Source organism: Ceraceosorus guamensis (genome assembly GCF_003144195.1).
Source record: "Ceraceosorus guamensis strain MCA 4658 unplaced genomic scaffold IE81scaffold_39, whole genome shotgun sequence".
NCBI lineage: Eukaryota > Fungi > Basidiomycota > Exobasidiomycetes > Ceraceosorales > Ceraceosoraceae > Ceraceosorus > Ceraceosorus guamensis.
In genome coordinates, this window is record NW_020290034.1 from 85,412 (window position 1) to 108,685 (window position 23,274).

The 23,274-nt window shown below is 56.5% G+C and overlaps 8 protein-coding genes across 8 annotated transcripts; 4 read left to right on the plus strand and 4 right to left on the minus strand.

Moving 5' to 3' along the window:
- Nucleotides 1–192: 192 nt before the first annotated feature.
- Nucleotides 193–1,073, plus strand: IE81DRAFT_160004 (hypothetical protein). The gene has a single exon (XM_025510524.1). It carries the CDS (start codon nt 360–362, stop codon nt 951–953), a length of 594 nt encoding a protein of 197 aa, XP_025368828.1. The 5' UTR covers nt 193–359; the 3' UTR covers nt 954–1,073.
- On the plus strand, nt 1,074–2,607 carry IE81DRAFT_160005 (hypothetical protein). Its single transcript, XM_025510525.1, has 3 exons — nt 1,074–1,502; nt 1,610–2,122; nt 2,203–2,607. Exons 1-3 carry the CDS (start codon nt 1,359–1,361, stop codon nt 2,305–2,307), a joined length of 762 nt encoding a protein of 253 aa, XP_025368829.1. The 5' UTR covers nt 1,074–1,358; the 3' UTR covers nt 2,308–2,607.
- A 1-nt stretch (nt 2,608) lies between these two features.
- On the minus strand, nt 2,609–4,169 carry IE81DRAFT_324296 (hypothetical protein). Its single transcript, XM_025514197.1, has 3 exons — nt 3,479–4,169; nt 3,042–3,323; nt 2,609–2,962 (listed from the first exon to the last, which is right to left on the minus strand). The coding sequence occupies exons 1-3, from the start codon at nt 3,941–3,943 to the stop codon at nt 2,729–2,731; spliced, it is 981 nt and encodes a 326-aa protein (XP_025368830.1). The 5' UTR covers nt 3,944–4,169; the 3' UTR covers nt 2,609–2,728.
- Nucleotides 4,170–4,532: 363 nt separating this feature from the next.
- Nucleotides 4,533–10,629, minus strand: IE81DRAFT_367280 (hypothetical protein). The gene is made up of 4 exons (XM_025517067.1): nt 7,329–10,629; nt 5,015–7,265; nt 4,882–4,921; nt 4,533–4,814 (listed from the first exon to the last, which is right to left on the minus strand). The coding sequence occupies exons 1-4, from the start codon at nt 10,294–10,296 to the stop codon at nt 4,785–4,787; spliced, it is 5,289 nt and encodes a 1,762-aa protein (XP_025368831.1). The 5' UTR covers nt 10,297–10,629; the 3' UTR covers nt 4,533–4,784.
- A 314-nt stretch (nt 10,630–10,943) lies between these two features.
- Nucleotides 10,944–14,482, minus strand: IE81DRAFT_367281 (hypothetical protein). Its single transcript, XM_025517068.1, has 2 exons — nt 11,319–14,482; nt 10,944–11,238 (listed from the first exon to the last, which is right to left on the minus strand). Exons 1-2 carry the CDS (start codon nt 14,256–14,258, stop codon nt 11,110–11,112), a joined length of 3,069 nt encoding a protein of 1,022 aa, XP_025368832.1. The 5' UTR covers nt 14,259–14,482; the 3' UTR covers nt 10,944–11,109.
- An 803-nt stretch (nt 14,483–15,285) lies between these two features.
- Nucleotides 15,286–18,981, plus strand: IE81DRAFT_324299 (alpha-glucosidase II precursor). The gene is made up of 5 exons (XM_025514198.1): nt 15,286–16,855; nt 16,921–17,046; nt 17,121–17,679; nt 17,748–18,133; nt 18,206–18,981. Exons 1-5 carry the CDS (start codon nt 15,494–15,496, stop codon nt 18,878–18,880), a joined length of 3,108 nt encoding a protein of 1,035 aa, XP_025368833.1. The 5' UTR covers nt 15,286–15,493; the 3' UTR covers nt 18,881–18,981.
- A 367-nt stretch (nt 18,982–19,348) lies between these two features.
- On the plus strand, nt 19,349–21,038 carry IE81DRAFT_337694 (ARP23 complex 20 kDa subunit). Its single transcript, XM_025515513.1, has 6 exons — nt 19,349–19,575; nt 19,662–19,988; nt 20,090–20,191; nt 20,350–20,405; nt 20,486–20,498; nt 20,593–21,038. The coding sequence occupies exons 1-6, from the start codon at nt 19,573–19,575 to the stop codon at nt 20,599–20,601; spliced, it is 510 nt and encodes a 169-aa protein (XP_025368834.1). The 5' UTR covers nt 19,349–19,572; the 3' UTR covers nt 20,602–21,038.
- Nucleotides 21,039–21,354: 316 nt separating this feature from the next.
- IE81DRAFT_303328 (autophagy protein 6) lies at nt 21,355–22,777 on the minus strand (the record flags this gene model as incomplete). The annotated part of the gene is made up of 6 exons (XM_025512275.1): nt 22,592–22,777; nt 22,383–22,507; nt 21,951–22,247; nt 21,790–21,861; nt 21,556–21,702; nt 21,355–21,487 (listed from the first exon to the last, which is right to left on the minus strand). Exons 1-6 carry the CDS (start codon nt 22,727–22,729, stop codon nt 21,358–21,360), a joined length of 909 nt encoding a protein of 302 aa, XP_025368835.1. The 5' UTR covers nt 22,730–22,777.
- Nucleotides 22,778–23,274: the final 497 nt, after the last annotated feature.

Here is a 23,274-nt window from a genome sequence, read left to right on the forward strand (position 1 = left end):
CGATCTCCCCGCGGTTGCGTTCCATCTTCGGAAGCAATCGAGCGCCACCGTTCCTGGCAAGGCTTTCTGGTCAATTCGGACAGAGCGAGCGTCCGAAGGACGTCAGAGAGGAGGGTCCTCCGCTTCGCAAGGGCAACCGGCTCAGCTAAGAGGCGAGGCGAGGCGAGGCGAGGCGGTGCTTGGCCATCCCGCTGATGGTGCGCGGCGACGAGCTAGGGAGCGCGATCAGCTAGGAATGGCTGCCGCGCGCTAGACGGCTCCGTTTGCGCCGCCCGGGTGAATCACGGATGGATTCGTGAGATCTTCGCTGTGCGATGACGGGCTGAGTGTGTGCGTGCGTGCGTGGCTTGGGCGCCGCGATGGTGTCCAAATCTCGAATACAAAGCAAGTCTGTGCAGCTCATGTTCTACACAAGCTGCATATATGCAGCACCCACCCGCACATCCTCGCAAGGGGCTCAACGGTCCCGTCAGCCGCAAGAACACCGAAACATTCACGGTTCGCCAGCAGCAGCTATAGCAGCACGGCTTGATTGCTTCCCCGGCCGCGGCCGCGGTTGCGGTTCCGTGTGCGCCTTCGCACTTGAGCAGAGCAGCAGCATGATGCACAGTAGGGACGTGATATGTGTACATTGGATCAGCTTTGCTGAAAATCATGGTCGACGCAATCAAGTCGCCGTACCGCACAGCTTGATCGGAGCAGTCACATCACGAGTCAAGTTCCAAGCAAGTCAGGGGCCATGCATCGCTCGCTCGGCTCACATGTGGGACAATCGGACGACCGTTGAGCAGCAAAGCTCGCGGCCGCCACGCCTTCGTTCATCATCCACCCACGGCATTCCGTCGGCACACAACACTCACGCAAGTCGCACCTCTCCAAGGCTGCTGCTCGTCATGGGCATTCCTGATTGGCAGCACGAACCCGCTGTTGGATGCGCCAGGAATGACCACTGATGGCGCCTTTGCTCGAGGAGGTCGTTGCATGGCAGAAACTCGCACGGCTTCAGTGTTGGCTCTCCACCCTTTGGCTCTGTTAGCGTGACCACTCGGAGCTCCGCGCAACAAAAGGGTACATAAGGAGATCTCTTTCACTTTTCATTCACGACTTCTTTTCGCTTCTACCATCACAACCACACTCTCCTCCACTCTCTCTCGACCACGTTCTCGTCCACCCTCTCTCGTCCGCCCTTTCTCTCAACCACTTCCTCCCCTTCTGTCCCGCTCCGAGCCTGCTCTCACGTCGGCAACGCTCATCTCTTCCAAGACGTCATCGTCGTCGCTTCTTGACCCAACTGAAAGCCTCAGCTGCTGAAGCTCGGTCCATTTCATCTGCTGGTCAACTTGCTTGCCACCATCATCATGATCGCTTCTCCAGCTGGTCTCGTTCTTGTGGGCTTCATCTTCGTCTCGACTGCCATCGTGTGCACCGAGGCCACGAAGAGTCGTCCCGGCATCAAGCCCTTCGGACCTAAAGCGTGCGCTTCTACTCGCTACAATGCCAACGTGAGTGTTCGTCTCTGGCTCTCCAGCGCTGTCCCGGCCCGTCAAGTCTCTCTGATAGGCTGCTCGAGCTCACACCCTTGCAATTCTGCTTCCCGCCATCTGCACAGTTCGATGACCGTGATTGGCTCCCTGGTCAATACGTCGCCAACACCATCGGCACGTACGAAGAGCTTGCCTGGCAGGGCTTCGCTGGATTCAATGCCAACACGACTACGGCCACTTCCACATCTCTCGCCCCGCTGGTCCTGGAGTCTTATCCCAACGCTGTCGGCACTGGTTTTGAGCTCACTTTGCTGAGCCCTCAGATTCCTCAATTCAGCACCATCTATTCCAACTCTCCAGCAGTCGGTGGCTTCAACCTTCACTCCTTCTACTTTAGCTGTGTCGAGAACCTCGGAACTGAATTCACTGCTTACGCCACTCCGTGCGAATTCACCGTGCAAGCTTTCAAGGACGGCAAACAGGTGTCGCAGAAGAAGTTGACCTACAAGCCCAAGATGTTGATTCGCTCTCCCATGGCGCTCGCCACCTTTGCTAGTCCGGACTTTTGCAACATCGACACCGTCAAGTTTCTGGTGCCCAAGCAGCTGACCAAGGCTATCCTCATCGACAACGTTGATGTGAGTTGCGCATTCGTTCTCCATGCCTCATCCTTTCGCGCGGCACCTCGACTCACATCCTATCGCGCTCACGACTCCAGTACACCACGCACACGTGCAAGAAGGCCGGCAGCAAGAGGAGCCTCATGAGCCCCAAACCGCTCGACCAAGACGAGGAGCTGCTCCCTCGCCGCGTGGTCATCTAAAGTCCTTCGCGAGACCGTCGGCCCAATGGAATCTAGGATCTGCTTGACCGCCCCGACGACGCTGTAGTGGCCCAGCGGCCTCCCTTTCATCCAGCGCGTTGCTCGCCATTACGAAATCCTCTCCTTTGTCGCAGTGTCTGAAAGCGCGACAAATGTTGCAATCTCTCCCTGCACACACTTCCCCCGTCTGTTCCTCCTTCCCCATCATCGCAGCTCTCACCGCCACCACTTCTCATCGGACCGAGCACCGCCAATCACCTAGATGCAGTCCCCCGCTCAAACGTAATCGAAGTCCATTCTTGTGTAGACGATTCATGCATTCGCTTTACGATGGAGAAGCAGCTTGATGGGCCTCGCAGAGGCAACGTGAAGCCATCCTTCGCGTCGCTGAGATACGAACAGCGATGTTTGAATTGACGCTTCACCTCTCAGCTTTCGAGCTGCTGGCGCGCTTTCGCGACTCCAAAGCCGCCCCCGTCCGCCTATCGACTCCATATCTACTCCTGTCCGCATCCCTCCGGGCAGACCGTGAAGGTAAAGCACGATTCTTGGTTTCTGCTGCGCGCTTTTGCTTGATGTTTTCAAAGTGCCGAGCGTAGAGCACCGTCTCTGCCACTGCCACGATGATAGCCAGCAAGAGCGATGTCATCGTTTTCTGCAGTGAATTTGCACACTCGTTTGAGCAATAGCACAAGGTTGTGTGAGGCACACGAAGCGCTGTTCTTGGAACTCACCGCGAAGACGCTTCCGTTGCCGAGAGCTTTCCAAGCAGCGAGAGCGACAGCTGCGGCGCTAGCGACGACATTCACAACAGCGCTCAGACCTCTTTTGACTTCTTGCCACTCCATTGCTTCTTCTGCTCTGCTCAGCTTCGGGGCGCCCGTGACGTTGGATGATCTCTTGAATGTTCGCCCAGTGTCGTCGTTGGTGGAGCTTGGACCGCTAATCATGCGTGCGTACTCTGCCTCATCCGCAGCTTGTTTGATGCGCGCCAGCGTTGCTTCTAGTTCGGGCGACTAGGGCGAAGGGAAATAGGAGATGAATGATGTTTGCGAGTCAACTCTCATGGCGTATGTGCTGCGCACAAATTCGAGGGCGGGCACAGAAGAGAAGCAGAAGCATCGAAAAGACAATGTTGCTGAACCAGAGCGCTCATTCATCCAGCACTCACTCGAACGAAGGGCCTTTTCTGCGGCAGTGCCAAGCTTGCGCCTTTGAGGAGTACGTGCAGTCGCAATGGATGCTCCACACTGAGCGCCTCACCCGAGAGCATCGCACGCTTCTTGGCCCACCGAGCAATGGAAATGAGAGCAGCAGCAGGTATGGATTCCTCAGGTACGACGTACTCAGGACTCGTCGCCTGCCCAGCCTTCAACCCTGATTTTTGAGCGGAGCTCTTGTCCAGCTTCTTGCTGCCATGCTCTGCGCGGTCATACTCTTCCATCGCGTGCCATAGCTCTTCGAACAGGTCAGAGGGCAATTCGTGGCCCTTTTCGTCCAGTAGCGCTCGGAGCGTCGAGGCGGTCCTTGAACTTGGATGTAGCCTGATGCGGGCTTGAAGCGGGACTGCAGCTGGAGGCGGCGCTGCCAGCTTTGAGCTTGAAGCGGGACTGCTATGGGTCGTGTGTAAAGTCATCGTGGCAGGTTGACTTTCATCTTCTTTGACACTGCAGGCTGATTGCTTGCACACACAACAAGGATGGGTCGGCCTGCTGCTGATTTGCGGAGACTACAAATGCAGGATTGCTCGGTCTGCTCGGGCTTCGCGCGATGGTCTTTTGATGTTGACTTTGATCACTGCATAGCCATCTGTCACCGCCTTGCGCTCCTTTGCGCGATGTGCGTTCCATGGGTTGGTTGTGGTTGTGGAAGGACGAACCTGCACACGGACGACGATCCGCGTCGACTCGAGGGCGCGTGGCTCATGGCGTACGTGTCATGCAGCACGGACGCGGAGGCTTACGCCAGAGAAATGCCGCGCACCGAGCTCCGTTCCGAAGCGGAGGTGAATCGCAAGACGTAAGTGGCCGCATCACTCGGCATCATTCATGATTGCTGATGATCGAAGTGCGGAGAGCGGAGTCTTGATTGAAATAGAGGAGAAGTCATTAGTCTGGGTCACGCACGAAGTAGCATCAGGGCAGCTGCGTCGACACAACTCAGACGAGGCCATCACAGTCAGTCACCAATGCCTGACGAAAATCAGCGAAAGCTGGAGTAAGTGTGCAAAAAGAAGTCTCCATCTATTTGTGCACAGGAACGTTGCGCAGAGGGTATACGTGGCTTCGCCGCGCCCGTGAGTGGAAGTTGAAAAGGCACAGAAGAGTGGGTTCGAAGTTATAGGCTTTAAAGGCAAGCAAGCGGAGCATGAAGCAGAAGGCGAAAGACGTCGATGACTTGGCGTGGAGACCTACTGAATTTGGATATTTGTGCTAGGAAGGAATTTGGGGCAGCCGCAAGTGCAAAGGCTGAGGCTTTCACACGCCGACAGCGGCAATGAAGATGACCTAGATTTTTGCATGAAGCTCGTCAGCATCACCCTCGAGATAGAGCTGGATCTGCCGGGCGACTTACGGGTCGGTGATCGGAGCGGCCTTCAAGCTGACGCATTTCGCTGAAGAAAAGTAAGAAAGGTTCAGTAAGAAAGGTTCCTCAGCATTGACGATCGAGCGCGCATGCCAGCAAGTTCTCGATGACGCCAACTTACCGGTCATCTAGTGATTTGTAGAGCAAGCACTGCACTTCGCCCTTCTTGGGTCCCACGAGGACTTGAGTAGGCTCGGCAGGTTCTTGGCTGCGTGCGAGCGCAGCCGAAAGCGAGAAGGGCATAAGTGCTCCAGTGGCACTGCGTAGCGAGGGAAGATGCACACCGATGCGCTCTGCCCACCACGATGTGCGGCGAGGCGGTTCGGCAGGCGAGACAGTGAGCGCAGCGTTGGTCGGCACAGGCGGCGCGGCCAGGCCTCGTGCCAGCTCTGTGTCAACAGAGGTAGGAGCATTGCTGCCTGGAGAAGCCTGTTCCAGCGGTTCTCGTCGGAGTCCAGGAGATCCACGCAGCGATGGGCTCGAAGGGCGTGCCGCTGACATGCGAGAGCTAACGAAATTGAACGGCGAACTTCGAGCTGAGGAAATTGGTGGTGTTCCTTTGCCTTCTGCGCCGTCAGGCGTTGACGAGCCTTGCGCAGCAGGCATCACCGCTGATGACGGCGCTGTCCGAGTGCTGGAGCTTCGCCGTGGAAAAAGTCTGGTGCTTTGCGGGGATCCTGGGGGGCGACTAGAGGAAGCTGTGCTATTTTGGCGGCGCAAATGTGAGGGAAGATTTACAGCGCTGTTTGCGCGGCCATTGCTGGCGCTCATCTCCTTCAATGTGCTCAGACCAGCACGGTCCGAGGTCTCCGCGTCTAGTGTCTGAGAGCGTTTCAGCTTGTGGCGCCGACCAAACCATCGACGGCGTACAGCCTGGTCGTGCGCCGCTCCGCCGTTGGGTCTGGCCAGCTTCTCGCTGGAACCCTCAGGTGCAGGCGCTTGCGTCGTGGTTGGCGAGTCTTGGAGTGGCTTTGGACTGGCTATTGAAGTTCCCCTTACGGGCACCTTTGGAGGCGGTGCGAACGTTACGCTTGGGCCATCTGTGCGATCGGTATTGCGTCGGAAAGTAGCTGAACGCAGTTGTGCTCCGGCCTTTGACAGCGCTGTAGTCACGCGGGACGCTCTTGTGTCACCTGCGCCATCCTCCGTGTGCCCCTCCTCGGCCTCGATCTTCACGTTGCTTCGCCACAACACACGATCGCACCAGGATGGCACTCGCTGCTTCGTCGACGTGTCGTACCGTTGCACATCGACGTCAGCTATGTTACCGCTCGCCGCCATTGCCGAGAGCGTGGCACCATCCAGGCTCGAGACGAACTCGCCAGCATCGTCTGCGCTAGAGCGTCGACGATGATCGACTCCAAATTCGTTGGGCAATTGCACTGACACGCGTCGACCTTTTGACGCTGGCGACGGGCTGCCTCGGGCTGACACCGAACCGTTCATAGCCCAATCTTCCAAAGAGGATGATGTACGAAGGCTGTGAGGTGCACTAGGATCTTGTGGCGACGAGCCAATTGGCTTGTCGGCAAGGGCGCGATCCGAGGAATGCGCTGCAAGGGCTTTTTCGGACGCCCCTACTTTTTGAGCGGGCCAAGCAGCATTGTGTGAGGATTCCGACAATCCTTGGCCTTGCCTTGATGGCACAAGTGGGCTGTTGAGAGGAGAGATGCTGTGCGCGGGCCGTGACTCGGCTTGTGACCGGTGGCCTTTGACGGCCTGCACGACCTTCATCAGCTGCCCTTTGACTCTGATTGCCTTGCCGCGCGAGATCAAAGGGGTCTCCGCCGCCGCGGCAGTATTGCTGGCGAGCGCTTCTCTATCAGCGATGCTTCCGCTCGCAGAGCGAGTTGTCTGAAGTCCCAAGATGGAAGCTGTCTCGAGGGTCGTTGCGATTGAGCTCGAGTCATCCTCAGTATCAGTGCTTTGGCCGAGCGCAGCTGCAATCCTATCGCTCAGGTTCTGCCTTCGGCGACTTGCACCACTGCGCTGCGAATGATGAGGCGAGCTACTCAAGTCACCATTCCTGCTTCCTAAAGTCTCTTCCGGGGCCCCCTTTCCCTCGCTGGTAGCTGCAGCAATGCCTGCGCCAGCCGGCGAGATTCCGAGATCGGGCAAAGATCCTTCGTGTCGATGCAGCAGTCGTTTGCGCACGCTGACATGGCGCTTGAGGTCCTTCTCATTTTTTGACTTTAGGGTCTTGAGCACGTCGTACTTGAAGGTAGGCATGAAGGATATCGCTGCCTCGGTGAACCCGTGAAAAGTAGAAGTCTCACGCATTACCTTGCGAAGCTGATCAAATTCTAGCGCCTGGTCGTAGCGCTTTTGCATCAGCAGCCAGTCTGCATGCTTTCTCGTAATATCAACACGGACTATTTGGAAGTAAATCCGAATCAATGTCAGCTGCCTTCTCGAGGTTGATCGCCCTGACTCACAATTGAGATCACCCATCCAGAAGCAGTGATCGAATCTAGCTGTGATATCCTCATCCTGGGATTCTGTCTCTGGTAGGAACGTGTCCACCTTCAACTCCCTTTTAATCTTCTCCACATTTGCAATGCGCTCTGCGACTTTGCCCTCGTGAGCTGCAAGATGCGCATTGACAAACAAGAGACGGGTTATGCCGAGCTTAAGACTGATACCAACTCCGCCCTTGTTGCCAACACGCCCCGCCAGCAGTCCAGATTTAACATGGCCTCGCGACACTCCACGCACGCGGTCTAAAGCACCGCGGAAGACGTACACCGCCATGTACATCATGTAGCATCGCTCTTTCATCACAAGCTCATATGGGCCTAGCGTGCGCGGCGTTCCGTCATGATGCTGACCGAAGCGTGATATGAGGTGTCGATGGTGCGAAGAGCTTTGCTCCTGCGTTTGTAAGGTGGGAGGTTCCTGCTCTTCGATCTTTGTCTTTTGCTCTGGCGGCGACGGCTCTCTGATGAGACCAAATTCGCTTGGGGAGAGCAAGCCAGGCGACGGAAGATCTGCAACACTCTCAAATGAGGTAGGCGCCAGCCGGCTGGAGCTGTTGTTGCGAGAAATGCTGTGCGGGACTGCCAGCGCGTGTGACGTCGCGAGGCCAGCTGCTGCAGCGAGAGCAGATTTCTTGGCTGGAGAACCGTCTGCAGCTCCTAGGGCTGGGCCGTTCAGCGGCGTGCTTGGGCTCAGAGCCTGTTTATGCTTCCTGTCGTCAGGCGCAGATTTGCCACCACCAACGCTAAGAGCATCTGTTCGGAGCTTCAGCTTTGGTACATCGTGTTTGGTGCTGGAGTTCGGGATAGGCGTGTCTGTACGCGATGCCGCCACAGAAGGCTCGATTTCCGTACTCGTCTCCCACATAGCATGAGGAGTGCTCGAGCCATTTGCCAGCTGCGCCAGAGAAGCCGGCGTGCCCTTGATTGCGTTTAATTGAGCAACAGGACCATGGCAAAGCCAAGCTTCACACATTTCTGACCAACCTTTGACTCCACCACCACCAAGCCCCAAAAATGGAAAGGGACCGGCCGCGGAAGGAGTCATAGGAACCCCGCTCTGCGGCGGACTGAATGCCGGACTTTCAAAATACCCATCGACTGCTGATGTAGCAGGCATCGGAGAAGGTGGAATTGAGGGGGCCATCGCTGCAAAGTCTTGGACCCGTATCTCGCCAAGAGATGCCGAGTGCGGCACGCCACCGTCTCGAGTGGTTGGTCCAGTATCTTCTCCGTCCGCAATTCTGCCTGCGTGGGACCCGGCTTGCTTGTCCTCTGGCAAAGCGAGCTCCTTGCCGTTGGCTTTTGCAGCGTCCTTCTCTCGCTTCAATCTTTCTTTCTCCTCGCGCTTTTCCCTCTCCTTTTCCTCCCTGCGCTCCTTCTTCTCCCTCTCCTTCTCCTCCTTCTCTCTATCTTTCTCTTTGGGCACAGCTCTACTCTTGCTTCGGGCCAAGTCGCTCAGCTCGCCAGCCAAGGCCACGCCGGCTGCTAAGCGCTTGCCATCGCCCCAAGGACACTCTTGACCTGCTATCACGATAACATGGTAGGGATGCGCATCGTCTGCCACGAGGGGTGGGATGCGATCCTTTCTGGGAACCGACTCTTGTCCAGCTACACCCTTGCCCTTCGATTTGGGCGCCTTTATCTCCGCCACTTGCTCATCCTTGGCGCCGGCTTCTGATTGCACATTTTCCGTCTCATCCTCGTCTCCGCTCTCATCCCAGCCGGGCTCGGGTGGCACGTACTCTCCTACACGACCAAGGAGCACCTCCAGATCTCCCTTTGGCACGCTGTTGCCGTGGTTCCAAGTGATGCAACGAATTTTGATCTGCGGGCGCTGTAGCCTCAGCGTATGGGCTCGGGCACCATTTGGAGCTACCTCTTCACTGCCAGCTTCGATATCGACTGGATCGGCGAGCGGAGAAGTGAGCGGCTGTGATTCGTTTGGAGCTCGGAGAGCAATGGGCGCAGCTGGGTGGAAAGAGGGAACGACGGGCTCTGCTCCCGGTAGAGACACCCTTCGCTCTTCAAGTACCTGGCCAGGTGCAGGGATGAATGTACCGCTGCGTACGGGTCTTCCGATTCCAACGTGATGTCGAGACCTGCTTCCAGCGAGCACTCTGAACGGATGAGGAGATCGCGGATTGAAACCATTTGTCCCGATGTTCGCCTCGTGTGAGGAGGAGCCGCCTTTTTCCGTGCTTGTGGCGATCCTATGGATCAGCCTGCGTGGGGTCCGGCCGGAGGAGATGCCAGATGTTGCGCTTGTGGCCTCTTCTGCTCTAGAGCTCGATGACTCGGCGCTGTTCACCGCATGAAGCATTGCAGCTTGCTTATTCTGTGCCTTTGGCGAGCCAGCCATAGGAGTCGGAGAGTCTCGGCTGTCGGGAGCTGGCGAGAAGGTGATGCCTGGGTCTGGGAGGTTGAAAGTTTGAAGTTGCAACCCTGCCGCAGACGGACGACGCGAGGCCAACCCTGACGTCGACGCGTTCGCACTTGCCAAGATGGATGGTGGAGGGGAACCAGCGTCCAGCATAGCATCCTCGGCAAGATCTCCATCACGTCTTCCCTGAGCAAAGTCGATTGATTTCGACTGCAACGGGTCGGCGGATGACGCGGCCCGGGCCGCCCGCGAGATCTCAGCTTGAGCAGGGGCACCCTCGGGCAGCGCAGTGACCGATGTTGTCAGAGCACCGCCCGCACCATTCTCATACACGCATGCTGACGGTGCATTTGCAGAACGAGATGAAGCCGGGGTCGAAGCGCTGATCGTTGGCTCTGGCTCAGCGGCAGATGTTCTAGCTGGTGTCTTTGAGTTGCTGATGGATCGCCTATTGAACAGTCTTCGCATTCCCGTCTTTGGCGACGAGCTTGATGCAGGCGCCGAGCTCGGCTCGCCCGAGCGACTTGCGCTCTTTTTATGTTCCATGCCCTCGTCCGTGACTGGTATCGTGTATGCAGTCTTTTAGAACTTCGATGGCGCAAAGCGACCAACGTCGAGCAAGCAGAGAGTCAAAGCTTGGATGGGGTCATCATGAAACCAAGTGGAAGCAGATAGCAATGAAGAGGAGGGGGCAGAAGGTGGACGAGGTCGAGCAGGCGCCTGGTTGATGGTCACGAGTCTGAGGAGGCTCGAGCTTCTACTCACGGTTCACGAGTCTTGAGTTCTAGGAGGCTATCCGAGACGTTGCGCGCACGTGTGCACAGGGGAACTGGAGCACCCATTCACACAATTGAAGCCGGCCGTTGAACCCTACAGTCATGTCGCAGCGAGCACGGGCTCTGCTGCAGGTGCGACAAGACCCTCGTACGAGCTATATAGCGAGCAGCATGCAACCATGCATCAAGAGCGGCATGCAGCAGCACGGCAAGATTTTATACAGTCAGTGAGTACAACTGTGATTCGTGCAGCAGGACGCCGTGGCAAAGGCGCTAGAGCGAACGGCACATCGTCGATCCCTGCAGCTGCTGCGCGATTGCGTGCAGCCTGCATAGCATGTTCACGATGCCACGGAAATCAAGAATGGCCCCTTCTTCGGGATGGAGGGCCAGCCTTGCTCACCCAGAAAGCCATTTGTGATTTCACCATCATTGCACAACATTCGCAGCCTGATGGGTCACATGATGAGAATAATGCATGAGCATGTAACACCAGAACCAGCTTCATACATAGAGTGAGACGCCGTGCGCAGTGCTCAAGACGCGAACGACGTCCGCGTCGATGATCGGGATGCGCAAGAGCTTAGGCCATACCTTCGTCGATCTTGTTCAAGATGTGCTGTTCCAGGTCCATCCATCCGCCTCCTACGCGCGCAAGGATTTTCCTGACCTTTGTGCCGCTTCGAGCCCCGGCCGAGCTCTGGGGACGATGCTACATAGTCGCGAAAGAGCAGCGATCATCAGCAAACGAGCGAGCACCACAAGCAACGCAGCGCAGTGCTGCGGACTCACAAGTTCGAGCAGCTTGCACATGACCGCTTTGCCCCCACCGATCGAATACTGGGCTTGGATCTCCTGTCCAGGTCTCGGTTCCGATCTGACGCCCCTCGGTAGTGGATCCGTGACGCGCTCGAGATACACGCCCAGACTATTTGCAACATGAGCCACCTCGACATCCAACGCATCGTTTTGATTTGGTCGATAATGCTCGAGCTGGGCCCGAGCGCCACCGCCTCCTAGTGCACTGAAGGCCCCAACGCTGCTGGCACCTTCTGAAAAGGTCGGCGTAGCTCTGCCAGAGTGCGACTGGTTGGCCGAATTACCCAGGGCGGCTGTTCCGCCTGCACGAGCTGCCCTGTAGTTCGCGACGGACGATCCAGAGATGGAGCGAGGTCCCGGCGGACCCGCATCCGGTAGCTTTGCCAAAGCAGCAGCGCTCAGAGGCGTCGTCCTTCCAGACTTGTTGATGTTCAGCGGGGAGGTTACGTGCGCATTATAGCGAGCTGGCGGAGGCCGACTGGATCGCCTGGCAGCCGGTGATCCTGTGGCATCGTACACGCCACCCATTGCGGAAGTAGCAGGCGTGCCCCTGGACGGTCTTGCAAACATGCTGAGGCGCTGAACTCGCGCTGCCAGGACTGGCTCAGGTGTCTGCATCGTCGAGCGATTTCCGCCCTGGTAGGTACGTGCTGGCGAAGCGCCTGCAGCCGCATACGCGGCTGTTGATGCGTGTGACAGAGCAGAACCCGGCCTGCTGTGAGGACTGTCACCGTTATGGTCACTCGACGCGGGAAAAGAGAGGCGTGGAATCATGCTGTGGCGCTTGCTTCCGCGCTCCCCGGTAGCGGTGCTGGCAGACGAAGGTGGCCGATAGTAGATGCCAGCAGCGCTTCCTGGTCTGCCGCTGTCATTCGACCCTATCGAATCCACGGACCTGTCGCCAAGATCTTGCTCAGCTTTCATCCTATCTAGCGGCGACCCGCCATGGAAGATGCTAGAGTTCCTCCGATTGCCATAGTTACGCGAAGGAGGTCTATCAGGAGGAGGCTCTGAAGAGCCTCGCGACCACGTTGGGGTCGGCTGCGGAGTCTTGGATCGGTTATTGTTGTTCAGGGCTGCGCTGAGCCCGCTCGGTGTTCGATAAGACGTGGGGGGTCCAGCCACATCAAGTGGGCGTGTGCGCCTCATTGGACTCAAGAATGTACCTCCTGGGGTGGTGCGGCCAGATTGGGGAATGCCGAACCGCTCTACAGGATCAATGGCGGAAGAGTCGGTCGACGTGGAGAAGGAAGACGCATGTCCTGGTCTCGTATACCCGCGCTCGCCGGCAGTGTGACTCGGCACCGGATTGGTCGAGGCACTTCGACCATGAGCCCGAGGTGAAGGCGCGTTTGGCGAAGCGTGCGAGACAGCGCCAGGCTTGTAAACACCTTGAGCGTAGACTGAACTGATAGGCCGCGACCTTGATGCGGAAGGACTCGAGGTTTGAGGCGGCGCGTCGATCATGCTTTGCCTGCGCGAACTCTTGGGAGGTTTAGGAGGTGGTGACGTAGCAGCCGAAGCCAGGCTGCTAGAGCTAGGGGTACGATGCGCTGTGGGTCGAAGCTCCCTGGAGCTGCTCTTGGGACCCGGCCGAGGTCGCAAGCTTGATGCAGGACTGCCGACGCTGAGCTCTGCAGCGCTCGAGGCAGGACTGGAGGCGCTATGCGCTGCATCAGACGGGATTCGTTCCCTCGACCGAGGAGAGAGAGCGACCTCCGCTCTGCGGAGCTCCTTATCGATGCGAGACATTGCGTCTCGTTGAGATTTCCATCTTTGCTTGAGCTCTCTGTACCGCCTGAGCATGCTGCCATGCGCTGTAGCTCTCTCCTTGAGGCCTCGCTCGAGGACCCCGAACACCCGCTCGCACGCAGGTCCGTAGTGCTGCCGCTTTACTTCGAACGCGCTTCGCCGACTTTTCAAGTCTTCTAGTTTCTTGCGTGTCTCCTCTTCTTCGTCTAGCTCTTCTTCGCGTGAGTGAGGTTGCGCTGGAGATGAGGCGAGCTTTTGTTGCACGCTGGAGATGAAGTCTGCGCAGATCATAATGGCCTTGTCGAGCGAGTCCATCATTCCAGTCGCCTGGGAGCTGAGGCCTCGGAAAACTGTGAGGTACCGATCTTCGCTCAGCTCTTGTTTGACGCGTTCCGCTTCGCCTTGAGCAGAAGCCCAATGCTCTGTCAGCTGTTGAAAATGTCTGACAATACTCTCAAAGCTTGGCGTTGCGTCTGAGATGTCTGCTGCGGCTTCATCAAAGGAGGCAAAGCTGTCCAGACTTCCAGCACTTCCTCGCCTGCGCCTCGCGCCCGCAAGTACGCCTGACCATGAATCCTGTCCCGGTGCGTCCTCGAGACCCGCCAAAGCAGAGACAGCCTTCTCTATTATCCGCATCGACCCGCTCACCTCCTCCAGGAGCGAATTGAGCTCCATGAATGCCTCGTCTACATTGCTTGTGCCACTGTTACCAGCTGATGAGCTACCACCACCTGCATCCGTGCTGGATAGCGCTTTGGCATGTCGAACCTCTTCGATACGGAAGATGGCCCGATTAATGTCTGCCACTCTTTCGGAAGTTGCCTGCAGCAATCTTTCCGTCTCGACCGGGCAGGGTATCTGTGGGCTGCCCGATTCGTGCGTCCCGATGCCTGGCGCGACTTTCTCTTCATCCATCTGATCGTCCAAATGAAGTGCCGATATGGATTGGGCTAGCGCTGATGGGCTGCGCGGTAAGCTGCTTTGGCTCGTCGGCATGGTGCCTTGAGCAGCCCTTGAGGATGAGCGTGGGGGAAAGGCAACATCCAGCCTTGAGGGACCAGCACCTACAGGGGAGACTCTCGAAGGCGAAGGGGAGCGCGAGCTTGTTCTGGATGGAACAAGTTCGGATAGAGTTGGAGGTCGCGGACTGACATTCAGCATGGCTTGAAGCGCCTGCCTCGGCTGCAATTCCACTGGGAATGCACTGGGATGTAAGAGCAATTGCAGCTGCACCGACGTATGTCTTGCGTCTGGATCCAACTTCAATGGGCGACCGTGGTCAGGGAGCCTGGAAGCAAGTCTAGATGCGGCGTCCAGAAAATGCAGGAGGGAAGCGGGAAGACAATCGTGCCTACTCAAACGATCAGCCGCATGGGTGTGTGGTGGTTGATCATGCGTGCAATCACACTCGTGCCCCACCGCTCTTGACTCCACCTCATCACAACGGATGAAGCCATCATCATCATCGTCATCCACCGTGCACTCGCGCCGCGACTACTCCACTCACGACGTGTCTCCCCACTTGACTGCTCGTCCGTCTGCCACTCTCCACTCACGACTCACGACTGGCAGACATACACTCATCAGGCGCACATCACTCGTGACTCTTGGTTCACGACTCTCTCACGCGCGCGATGCAATCAAAATGCTACCGTGTCCCGTGCATGATCCACCTCACAGCAGCATTCAGTCATCATAGTGATTGCTCGCCGACTCTTCACCACGTCGACGCGCAACCCGCCGCAAGCCAACGCGTTCGTTCGATATAAACACGCGCGCTAGGTGCCTAGTCACGCCACGCGCCAGTACATGGAAACTGCGCAAGCGTCGACGGCTTCACCTTTCCCCCAGCAGTGACTGCGCCCCAAGGTGTGCCTGATGTGATGCGTATGCTAGCTGCTGATACGCGCGGTGGAGGACGATTCGCGCGGTTGCTGTAGGTACATCTCTACGCACCGTAACATCCTCCTTCCAGCCGCCCGGAATGGCACCTGCAAAGACCTTCATTCACGATGATCGGTCTAAAAATTGTCACGATCAAGAATCTGGCGGTAGCATTCGCATCTCGTTCTCACCCAAGCTTTCATCTGCTTCGCTCAGGACCTCTCTCCTGTGCGCGCCCCCCAAGTTTGTGCGGTCCGAATCAGTCACGTGACTCGATACTGCATAGAGCGTCGAGCCCCGCGCCAGAACTTCGCCAAGCATATGCGCGTGTGAAGGGTTGGTTGCACGGGCCCCGCTCGCACATCATGCTTGGTATAGCTTCCCGCCAACATATTACTATGTGTGAGCTGCATGGCTCGTCGCACCGTCTTTATTACCACCTCGCTTGGCGCAGTGTCTTCAAACATACCCTTCTGGACAACTTAGTTGCGCGCGGGAGAATGTCGGACAACATGAGCTCCGCTGGCGGCCGCGTTGGCTCTCTGCGACGCTCCATGGTCGTGCTCCAGCTTCTGTTTGCGCTATTCGTCTTCCTGCTTCTGGCGTCGCCGAGCTCAGCAGTCAGGGAGCACGACTTCAAGAAGTGCGCCGACTCCTCCTTTTGCCGGCGCATCCGGCGCCTCTCCTCATTGCCCGAACACGCCAGCCCTTATGCCCTTTCCTCGCAGCCGCTTTACCATCCCGAAGACAGCACGGTCACTGCGAGGGTCTTCAATGCGCTGCACACCAACATCAGCTTCGACCTGCAGCTCGACATTCTCGAAGATGGAAGCACGAGAGTGAGACTCGACGAGGTGGGACAGACGTACAATGATTTAAGGAGATACGACCAAGCACATCAGTATGCTATCGAGAACAAACCAAGACCAGCTGCTGCAGACAGCGTTTCCTTTGAGCAGACGGACATGCACACACGAATCAAGTATGGCCCGGAGACAGAGTACCTGATCGATCTGACTCACGTGCCTCTCAAACTGAGCTTCTTTAGGCACGGAGTGGAGCAGGTGGTGCTGAACGGGCGCGGTCTTTTGCACATGGAGCACTTCAGGGCCAAACCTGATCCTTTCCCAACTCCCCAGGTGGAAGCTGCCAAAGAAGGAGCGGAAACCAGCGAGGAAGAGCAGGCAGCAGAAACTGAGCCCGAGAGCCAGCTCATTCTGCAGCGAAAGCGCGATCTGATCCAGGCTGGACATTCGCAGACGAACGCGGATGTTTGGAGCGGCTTGGAACAAGAGGACTCGGGAGAGTGGGAAGAATCTTGGCAGGGCAAGCCAGACTCGAAGCCAAGAGGTCCTGAAGCTCTCTCCTTGGACATTGCCTTTCCCAAGAAGCCTTTTGCGTTCGGCTTGCCAGAGCATGCCAGCCCTTTGAACCTCAAAAACACGAGAGGAGAGGCGGACGAAGACTTTACCGATCCGTACCGGCTCATGAACACCGATGTATTCGAGTATGATTACGACTCGCCCATGAGTCTGTACGGAAGCGTGCCAGTGCTTCACGCTCAGGGAAATGAGCAGCAAGGTGCCGCATCGGTCTTCTGGCTCAATGGCGCAGAGACGTGGATCGACATTTCTCGCAGCGGCAAAGCCGGCCCGGAACAAACGCTGGACACGCACTTCTTTTCCGAGTCTGGAGTGCTCGACCTTTTCGTTTATCTTCATCAGGACCCGGCAGACAACATCAAGGCCTTCTCGAAACTGGTAGGGCGGACCGCATTGCCGCAGTACTTTGCGATGGGATATCACCAGAGTAGGTGGAATTATCTCACTACTCAAGACGTTCTTGACGTTTCGAAAGAGTTCAGCGATCAAGATGTGAGTTGATAGGTGGCTGCACATGATCCAATCTGGCTCACGCACGCCAGCGGCAATCCTTGCAGATTCCCATGGATGTCATGTGGCTTGACATTGAGTACAGCAAAGACCACATGTACATGATCTGGGACGACCTCAACTTCCCAGACCCAGAGCGAATGATCTCGGGTCTCGATGCAGAAGGGCGAAAGGTGAGTGGAGGTGCAAGATTTCCCCACGCACGGGGTTTTACCCTCTCACCACATTGTGACCGTGTTTGCGCCAGCTCGTGATCATCGTGGATCCGCATTTCAAGCGCACGAATGACTACTACGTCTATAAGGAGTCAAAGGCACTCGACATCCTGGTCAAGACGCCCGACGGCAAAGGAGAGTATGAGGGCTGGTGCTGGTCTGGTTCAGCTTCGTGGATCGATGCCTTTAACCCCAAGTCCTGGGACTGGTGGAGCGGTCTTTTCCGCCTGAAGCTCAAGAAGCTGAGGGCGAATGCTCGGAACGTACACATTTGGAACGACATGCAAGAGCCGGCAATCTTCAATGGACCTGAAATCACATCACCTAAGGATGTGATCCACCACGGAGGTTGGGAGCACAGGCATTTGCACAACATCAACGGAGTGCTTTTCCAGAACATCACGGCCAAGGCTTTGATCGAGAGGGAGGATCCACCTAGAAGACCTTTTGTGTTGGCAAGGAGCTGGTGGGTGGGCACTCAAAAGTATGGCGCGACCTGGACTGGAGACAATCTCGGTACTTGGGAGCATCTGGCCGTTAGCGTGCCTATGATCCTCGCGAACAATGTGGGCGGCATGAGCTTCACTGGAGGTGAGCATTTTGCGTGGTGAGGAGCACACACCAAACAACCTCGTCTAACTTATGGCGTACCTTTGCAGCCGATATCGGAGGCTTCTTTGGGAACCCCGAAGCGGACATGTTGGTGCGGTGGTACCAAGCTGGCATCTTTGAGCCCTTCTTCCGAGCGCACGCGCACATCGATACGAAGCGCAGGGAGCCTTTCTTGCTGGCGGAGCCTGAGAGGTCGCACGTCAGGGATCTGATCAAGCTGAGGTACAAGATGCTGCCCATTTGGTACACTGCTTTCAAGGAGAACAAAGCTACCGGACTTCCTTTGCTGAGACCGCAATTCTTGATGTTCCCTCAAGATGTCAATGGTGCGGGTATTGGAGACCAGTATTATCTTGCGGACAGCGGCCTCCTCGTCAAGCCGGCCGTCACCAAGGATGCGACCAGTGTGGACGTCTATCTCGGCGAAGACGAGGTCAGTGGGCATTGATGCATGGGTGCACAGCTGCAATGGCTGACAAAGTCTTTTTTGCAATGTTGACTGCAGGTATACTACAACTACTTTACCCGCGATGTTTATCACGGCTCGGCGAGCGGTAAGACGGCCAGCGTACCCGCACCCCTCAACGAGCAACTGCCCCTTCTTCAACGAGGCGGATCGATCTTGCCTCTTCGGGAACGAGTCAGACGCTCAGCTGAGCTGGGCTGGAGAGATCCATTAACGCTCGTCGTTGCGCTCAACAACGGCAAAGCGTCCAAAGACAAACTCCGGGCAACCGGCAACCTGTACTTGGACGATGGACAGACTTACGACCATGAGCAAGGATCTTTCGTCTGGCGCCGATTCAGCGCCATGAAGAACACGGAACGAGCTGGATTTGTTCTGAGGAGTGTGGATGAAGCGGCTCTAAGAGCCTCCACCGCATCTTCGACCGACACGTTGCAAATCCCAGCAAATTACTCGCCTAGCGAAAACGCCTTCGCCAAGTCGATTGAGGATGTGAGGGTGGAGAAGATCATTGTGATTGGCCTGGAAAAGAAACCGAGCAAGATTTTGAAGCAGAATGGCAGCGAGGTCCGATTCGTTTGGAACGCTGGAACTGCCGCTACCGCTTCGGCATCTAAATTGCCAGGCGTCGCCCCGGGCAAAGCAAGCGAGCTGATCATCAAGGACCCGGCCCTTCTTATTATCACAGACTGGCAGCTCGAGATCGTGGCGTAGATGTCGGGGAGGGAGGGACAGCCGACCATGGCGCTGCTGAAGGACACTGATGAATCGCAAACTTCGCTGCACGAAGGGAATGTCATACTTTGAACCTGGGCGCCCCTTCCGGTCCGTTTCCTCTTCTTGTCTGTACAGATGCTGGATGCACTGTGAAAGTCTGGGCACTCGGCCTCGCCCTCTCCTCTGGCGTCGACCTAGCAGATTGAAGGAAGCGTCCTGTCCTCACTCGGTCAGCTGACCACATCCTTTGATTCTTAGGTGTTTGCCTCAGTCACGATCGTACGATTCTTCGGCTCATGATTCAAATCCTGATGATGAATTCAACGGTTTGACGCTTCTTCTGACTTGGCGCCTGGTCTTGCTTCTATGGCTCACGTGACCGCGTTGCTGGCTTGCGCCTCCGCTGTTTGCGTCGCACGGACGTGTACAGCCATCGACGCTTCACCTCGCTTCGCCTTCATCAACCACAGTCACAACTCACCATTCGTATTCACATTCACATTCACATACACGGCTTGGTGTCGATTTCTCATCACGTCGCTCGCATCCACTACCACTCTTGGCTCCTCGCAAGAATACACAAGCCTGAGCGAGCAACAGCTGTCGCTGCGATAGATTGCTCTTGTTGCAATTCTTACACCCCTACGAATCGTGGCAGACTACCCGTTACGCACAGACCTGTAATCAAGATGGTGAGTGATTCTCAGACTCTGAAAGTCGCGCTGCACATTCACGAGCTCACAGGCTTGCATCTGGTCTCTCTGCTCTCGCTTACAAGTCGAACACTCTGAGGCCATACCTTTCCTGCGTCCGCTCAACCTTGACCGCAGCCATGACGCTGGAGAACTTCGGGTCTCAAGTGGTAGAGCGACACAACAAGCCTGAAGTCGAAGCCAGATCATCAAAGGAAGTGCTTCTGACTCCTCTGACAATAGCTAGGAATGAGAGCGAAAAGGTTCTCATCGAACCTAGCGTCAACTCGATCAGATTGAGCATCAAGATCAAACAGGCTGATGAGATCGAGAGGGTGATCTGCCACAAGCTGGCTAGATTCCTGATGCAGAGAGCGGAGAGCTTCGTCATTCTTAGGAGGAAACCTATTCCCGTGAGTAGCAGGGCTCTGATCATCCACAGAGCTGCCTCGCACGCTTTCACGCGCTCGGACTGCTGACTCGACTCGACTTGTTCTCGTCAACATCGACGCAGGGCTATGACATCAGCTTTCTCATCACAAACTTCCACACCGAAGCTTTGCAGAAGCACAAGCTTGTAGACTTTGTCATACAGTTCATGGAGGATGTTGACAAGGTGAGCGTTTACGGAGCTTGGAACAGTTGTCGCGCCTCAGGATGCTCGAGGCAGACATGACTGCGCCGCAGGTTGTGCTCGCTTTTGATACGCCACCTTTGTGCGCGTGTCTCGAGCTGAATCGCTGACATCTTACTGCTTCGCCTCCCGTCCCCAAGGAAATCTCGGAGCTCAAGCTTTCCATCAACGCCAGGGCTCGTATCGTGGCCGAGAGGTGAGTAGCACCTGTGCAAACCGCGACATCTTGTGTTCTGACTGCAATTCTCGCTTCTCATACGTCCTAACCTCGCTCAGCTATCTTGGAGTGGTGAGTCACGAGTATTGCGCGCGAGCTCCAACGGACGCGTACACTGGACCACCAAGACCGTATCATCTGACATGTATTGACTCTCTTTCGCCAGTTCACTTGATTGTTCGCGCCATACATGCGGCGTGGATGGGAATGTCATTACTTTCAGGTCTATCATGTTCTGCGCGAGCTGTGACTTAATTGGAACAGCATGTTTTGGTTTGCACTGCAGGCATGGGGATGTGCAAGCACAAAATCGGGAGCAAAGGCAAGCCTTCAAGCACGTAGATCGGCGCGCGACCCTGCCCCTCACGTCGAGCTGCAACTGTGTTCGTTGCGCTTTGAAGAGGGTCAGCCCTGCCCAAGAACCCGTTGCTAGTGCATCCCGAGCCAGAATACCTGCTGACACGCCGCAGAGCGACTCCAGTTGTGCGACGACCCCAACGACGCAGCTCAAAGTGGAGCACCAAAGCGGGCCTGGACAGCGCGCCAAATGCCCTTTTCAGCTGGCCTGATGGGGCCTCTCCGCGTAGATGCAGTCTCTGCCAGCACCAGTCGCCCGACGCTATCTGGTGCGTCACAGATGCGCTTGACAGCGAGTCACATCAAGTTGTTCAGGATTGCTTCTTGTGCTGGTGCTTTGAACCAATTGCCGCGATTGGCGCTGGGCGTCCTGCCTTGTGTCGTCGTCGCTTTCGCAAATGTGACAGACCCAAGTGGCATCGGATGCCAGCACAGCTCGCTTGGCGAGGATGCAGCCCGAGACGCAATGGTTGTGCAGGCTGCTTGATCTACCTAATCGTCCGTCCTTCGGCAGGCCCATGAAAGCAAGACTTTGAGCCTGGATGGACACAAAGCAGAACGCAGGTCAGCGTGATTACTCGCGTCTACGCACGACAGTCCGAATGACCCACGTCAGAAGGACATGCCGAAGAGCTCTAGTCCACGTCTCCTCGCTTCCAAAGTGAAGTCTGATCGAAGCTTCTCCAATCCTGTCTTTGCTTATGCTGATCGATTGCCAAATGGTTTGGTCAGCACAGTGAGCGTGTTGAGAACCGCGGTGCACGGAACTCACGCGTGAGGCAGCCTGAGCTCGGGGTCACTTGCGCAGGCTGCTGCTGCTAGTTGGCGCAGTAACTCTAGGAATGCTACCATAGCGTGGTCGAACCTTCGTGATTGGGGCGCCAGTAATCGACCTATTTGCCAATCGCCCGTGCCGTATCTATCCAACAGGCGGATGATTGTGGAAGTCAGACGTATTAGCAAGATGGTCGCGCAAGCTTTCAGCCCCAAACTTCACACCACTCACAGTTCATAAACAGCTTCATCGCCGCTCGCTTTCTTCACAGTGCTGAAGCTGCCCTTGGGGACCAGATGGTAGCTCAAGACCCAAATGTGATAGCTATTCAGCGCGGCCGCACGTCGCGCGGGGTCCTAGGCCGTTTGGCCCCTCAAAAATCCTTAACTCACTCTGTGAACTGCACGCCGACCTTTCTAGCGAGCACATCGAGTAGGAGAGCAGTCTGACCCCATGCAGCATTGATCTCTTTCCAATCCACGTGAGCATTGGGCAGCTTGCCCAACCTCAGTCCGTTGATGGTAGCAAAGCCACCCGAGTGACCGATAGAGAAGGCGTCATTGTAGGGATTCGTCTGTTGCAGACGTGACAGCTGAGCTGCATCGAGAGAGATGGATGTGCGAAGGGAGTCCCTTTGCGCTGAGACGGCAGACAGCTCCAACAGAAGGTTAGAATGCTGCGCCCAGAAGCTGAGAGTCGCATGTGCGGGTCCAGAACGAGGACGAAGTTGCAGAGCGTCAGCTCATGCGGCCTTCAACGACAGCAAAGTGCGCCCGGAAAGCGGCTGTCATGTAGCATCGGGCTACGCCGCAAGAATAACTGACGCTTCTTCTTCAGCCTCGAGCTCTGCCTCTTCTCTATCCAAAGCGGCGATTTCCTCTTCCACCTGGACCCTTTCCGCATCCGCAGCCCTGAGCTCGTCAGTGGCCAATTTTGACTGGCGTTCGAGCTTTTGAGACGCATGAGATTGAGACAGTAGGTCAACTTGCGGAGCAGGCTGGCCTATGTCAGTTTTGGTTGCGGAAAAGCTCACCTCCTCGATCGACTGCCCAGCATACATCTCATCTTCTTCCTCGTCCCCTTCCTTCCTGTCTTGATGTTCCGACATCTCCTTGACAAACCTATTGAGCGCATCGCGTTCGCTTCGAATCTCTTCCGTCTCCTCCTTCATGATTCTAACCAGAAGATCAGTGCATTCCTTGCAGAGCGGATGGTTGAGCCTTGGCGCCGCGAGTATGTCTTTGAGCGCTGACTGAAGTAGCAGCTTGTGAGTCAAGGGTGCGCTGAGATTTGGGTGGGAGCTGCTCGCGGCGTCGTCGCTGTCTCCGGCGGCAAGCGCGTGCAGCTGTCGGTCGGCAGAGGAGATGATGCCCCAGGCTGAGGCTGCCAAACCTCCCGAGGCGGACGTCGTCGATGCGGGCAAGGCCACATTTTGATGACACTTTTGACAAGAGACCGACGGCATCCTCACTGCGAGCACAAGAGCTGGACTCGTGACTGCTGTCTCGACGTTGTGGAGTCGTTATCGACCGAGGAGCAGGTCTAGACAAAAGAGCCCGATCGTGAAATCTTGAATGCATGGATCAAGATCAAGAGTCCGCGTCTCTCGAATCGCCGCCTTCTCGTACGAGATTCTCTCCCGCCGACTCAGGGCGCCGAGAAGCGACCGCGCGGGCGTGGGAAGACGCAATTACTCACAAAGGCGACCCGCAAACG

Coding starts and splice junctions, on each gene's coding strand:
- IE81DRAFT_324296 (XM_025514197.1), bottom strand. CDS start 3,943: ATGACTTTACACACGACCCATAGCAGTCCCGCTTCAAGCTCAAAGCTG. Junction 3,324..3,478: donor AGAAAAGGCCCTTCGTTCGA/GTGAGTGCTGGA, acceptor CCTTCGCCCTAG/TCGCCCGAACTAGAAGCAAC. Junction 2,963..3,041: donor GCAACGGAAGCGTCTTCGCG/GTGAGTTCCAAG, acceptor AATTCACTGCAG/AAAACGATGACATCGCTCTT.
- IE81DRAFT_160005 (XM_025510525.1), top strand. CDS start 1,359: ATGATCGCTTCTCCAGCTGGTCTCGTTCTTGTGGGCTTCATCTTCGTC. Junction 1,503..1,609: donor CTACTCGCTACAATGCCAAC/GTGAGTGTTCGT, acceptor CCATCTGCACAG/TTCGATGACCGTGATTGGCT. Junction 2,123..2,202: donor TCCTCATCGACAACGTTGAT/GTGAGTTGCGCA, acceptor TCACGACTCCAG/TACACCACGCACACGTGCAA.
- IE81DRAFT_367281 (XM_025517068.1), bottom strand. CDS start 14,258: ATGCTGAATGTCAGTCCGCGACCTCCAACTCTATCCGAACTTGTTCCA. Junction 11,239..11,318: donor TGTGCAAGCTGCTCGAACTT/GTGAGTCCGCAG, acceptor GCGACTATGTAG/CATCGTCCCCAGAGCTCGGC.
- IE81DRAFT_324299 (XM_025514198.1), top strand. CDS start 15,494: ATGAGCTCCGCTGGCGGCCGCGTTGGCTCTCTGCGACGCTCCATGGTC. Junction 16,856..16,920: donor AAGAGTTCAGCGATCAAGAT/GTGAGTTGATAG, acceptor CAATCCTTGCAG/ATTCCCATGGATGTCATGTG. Junction 17,680..17,747: donor CGGCATGAGCTTCACTGGAG/GTGAGCATTTTG, acceptor GTACCTTTGCAG/CCGATATCGGAGGCTTCTTT.
- IE81DRAFT_367280 (XM_025517067.1), bottom strand. CDS start 10,296: ATGGAACATAAAAAGAGCGCAAGTCGCTCGGGCGAGCCGAGCTCGGCG. Junction 7,266..7,328: donor CTGGATGGGTGATCTCAATT/GTGAGTCAGGGC, acceptor ACTTCCAAATAG/TCCGTGTTGATATTACGAGA. Junction 4,815..4,881: donor GCCGCTCCGATCACCGACCC/GTAAGTCGCCCG, acceptor GCAAAAATCTAG/GTCATCTTCATTGCCGCTGT.
- IE81DRAFT_160004 (XM_025510524.1), top strand. CDS start 360: ATGGTGTCCAAATCTCGAATACAAAGCAAGTCTGTGCAGCTCATGTTC.
- IE81DRAFT_337694 (XM_025515513.1), top strand. Junction 19,989..20,089: donor TTAGGAGGAAACCTATTCCC/GTGAGTAGCAGG, acceptor ACATCGACGCAG/GGCTATGACATCAGCTTTCT. Junction 20,192..20,349: donor TCATGGAGGATGTTGACAAG/GTGAGCGTTTAC, acceptor CCCGTCCCCAAG/GAAATCTCGGAGCTCAAGCT.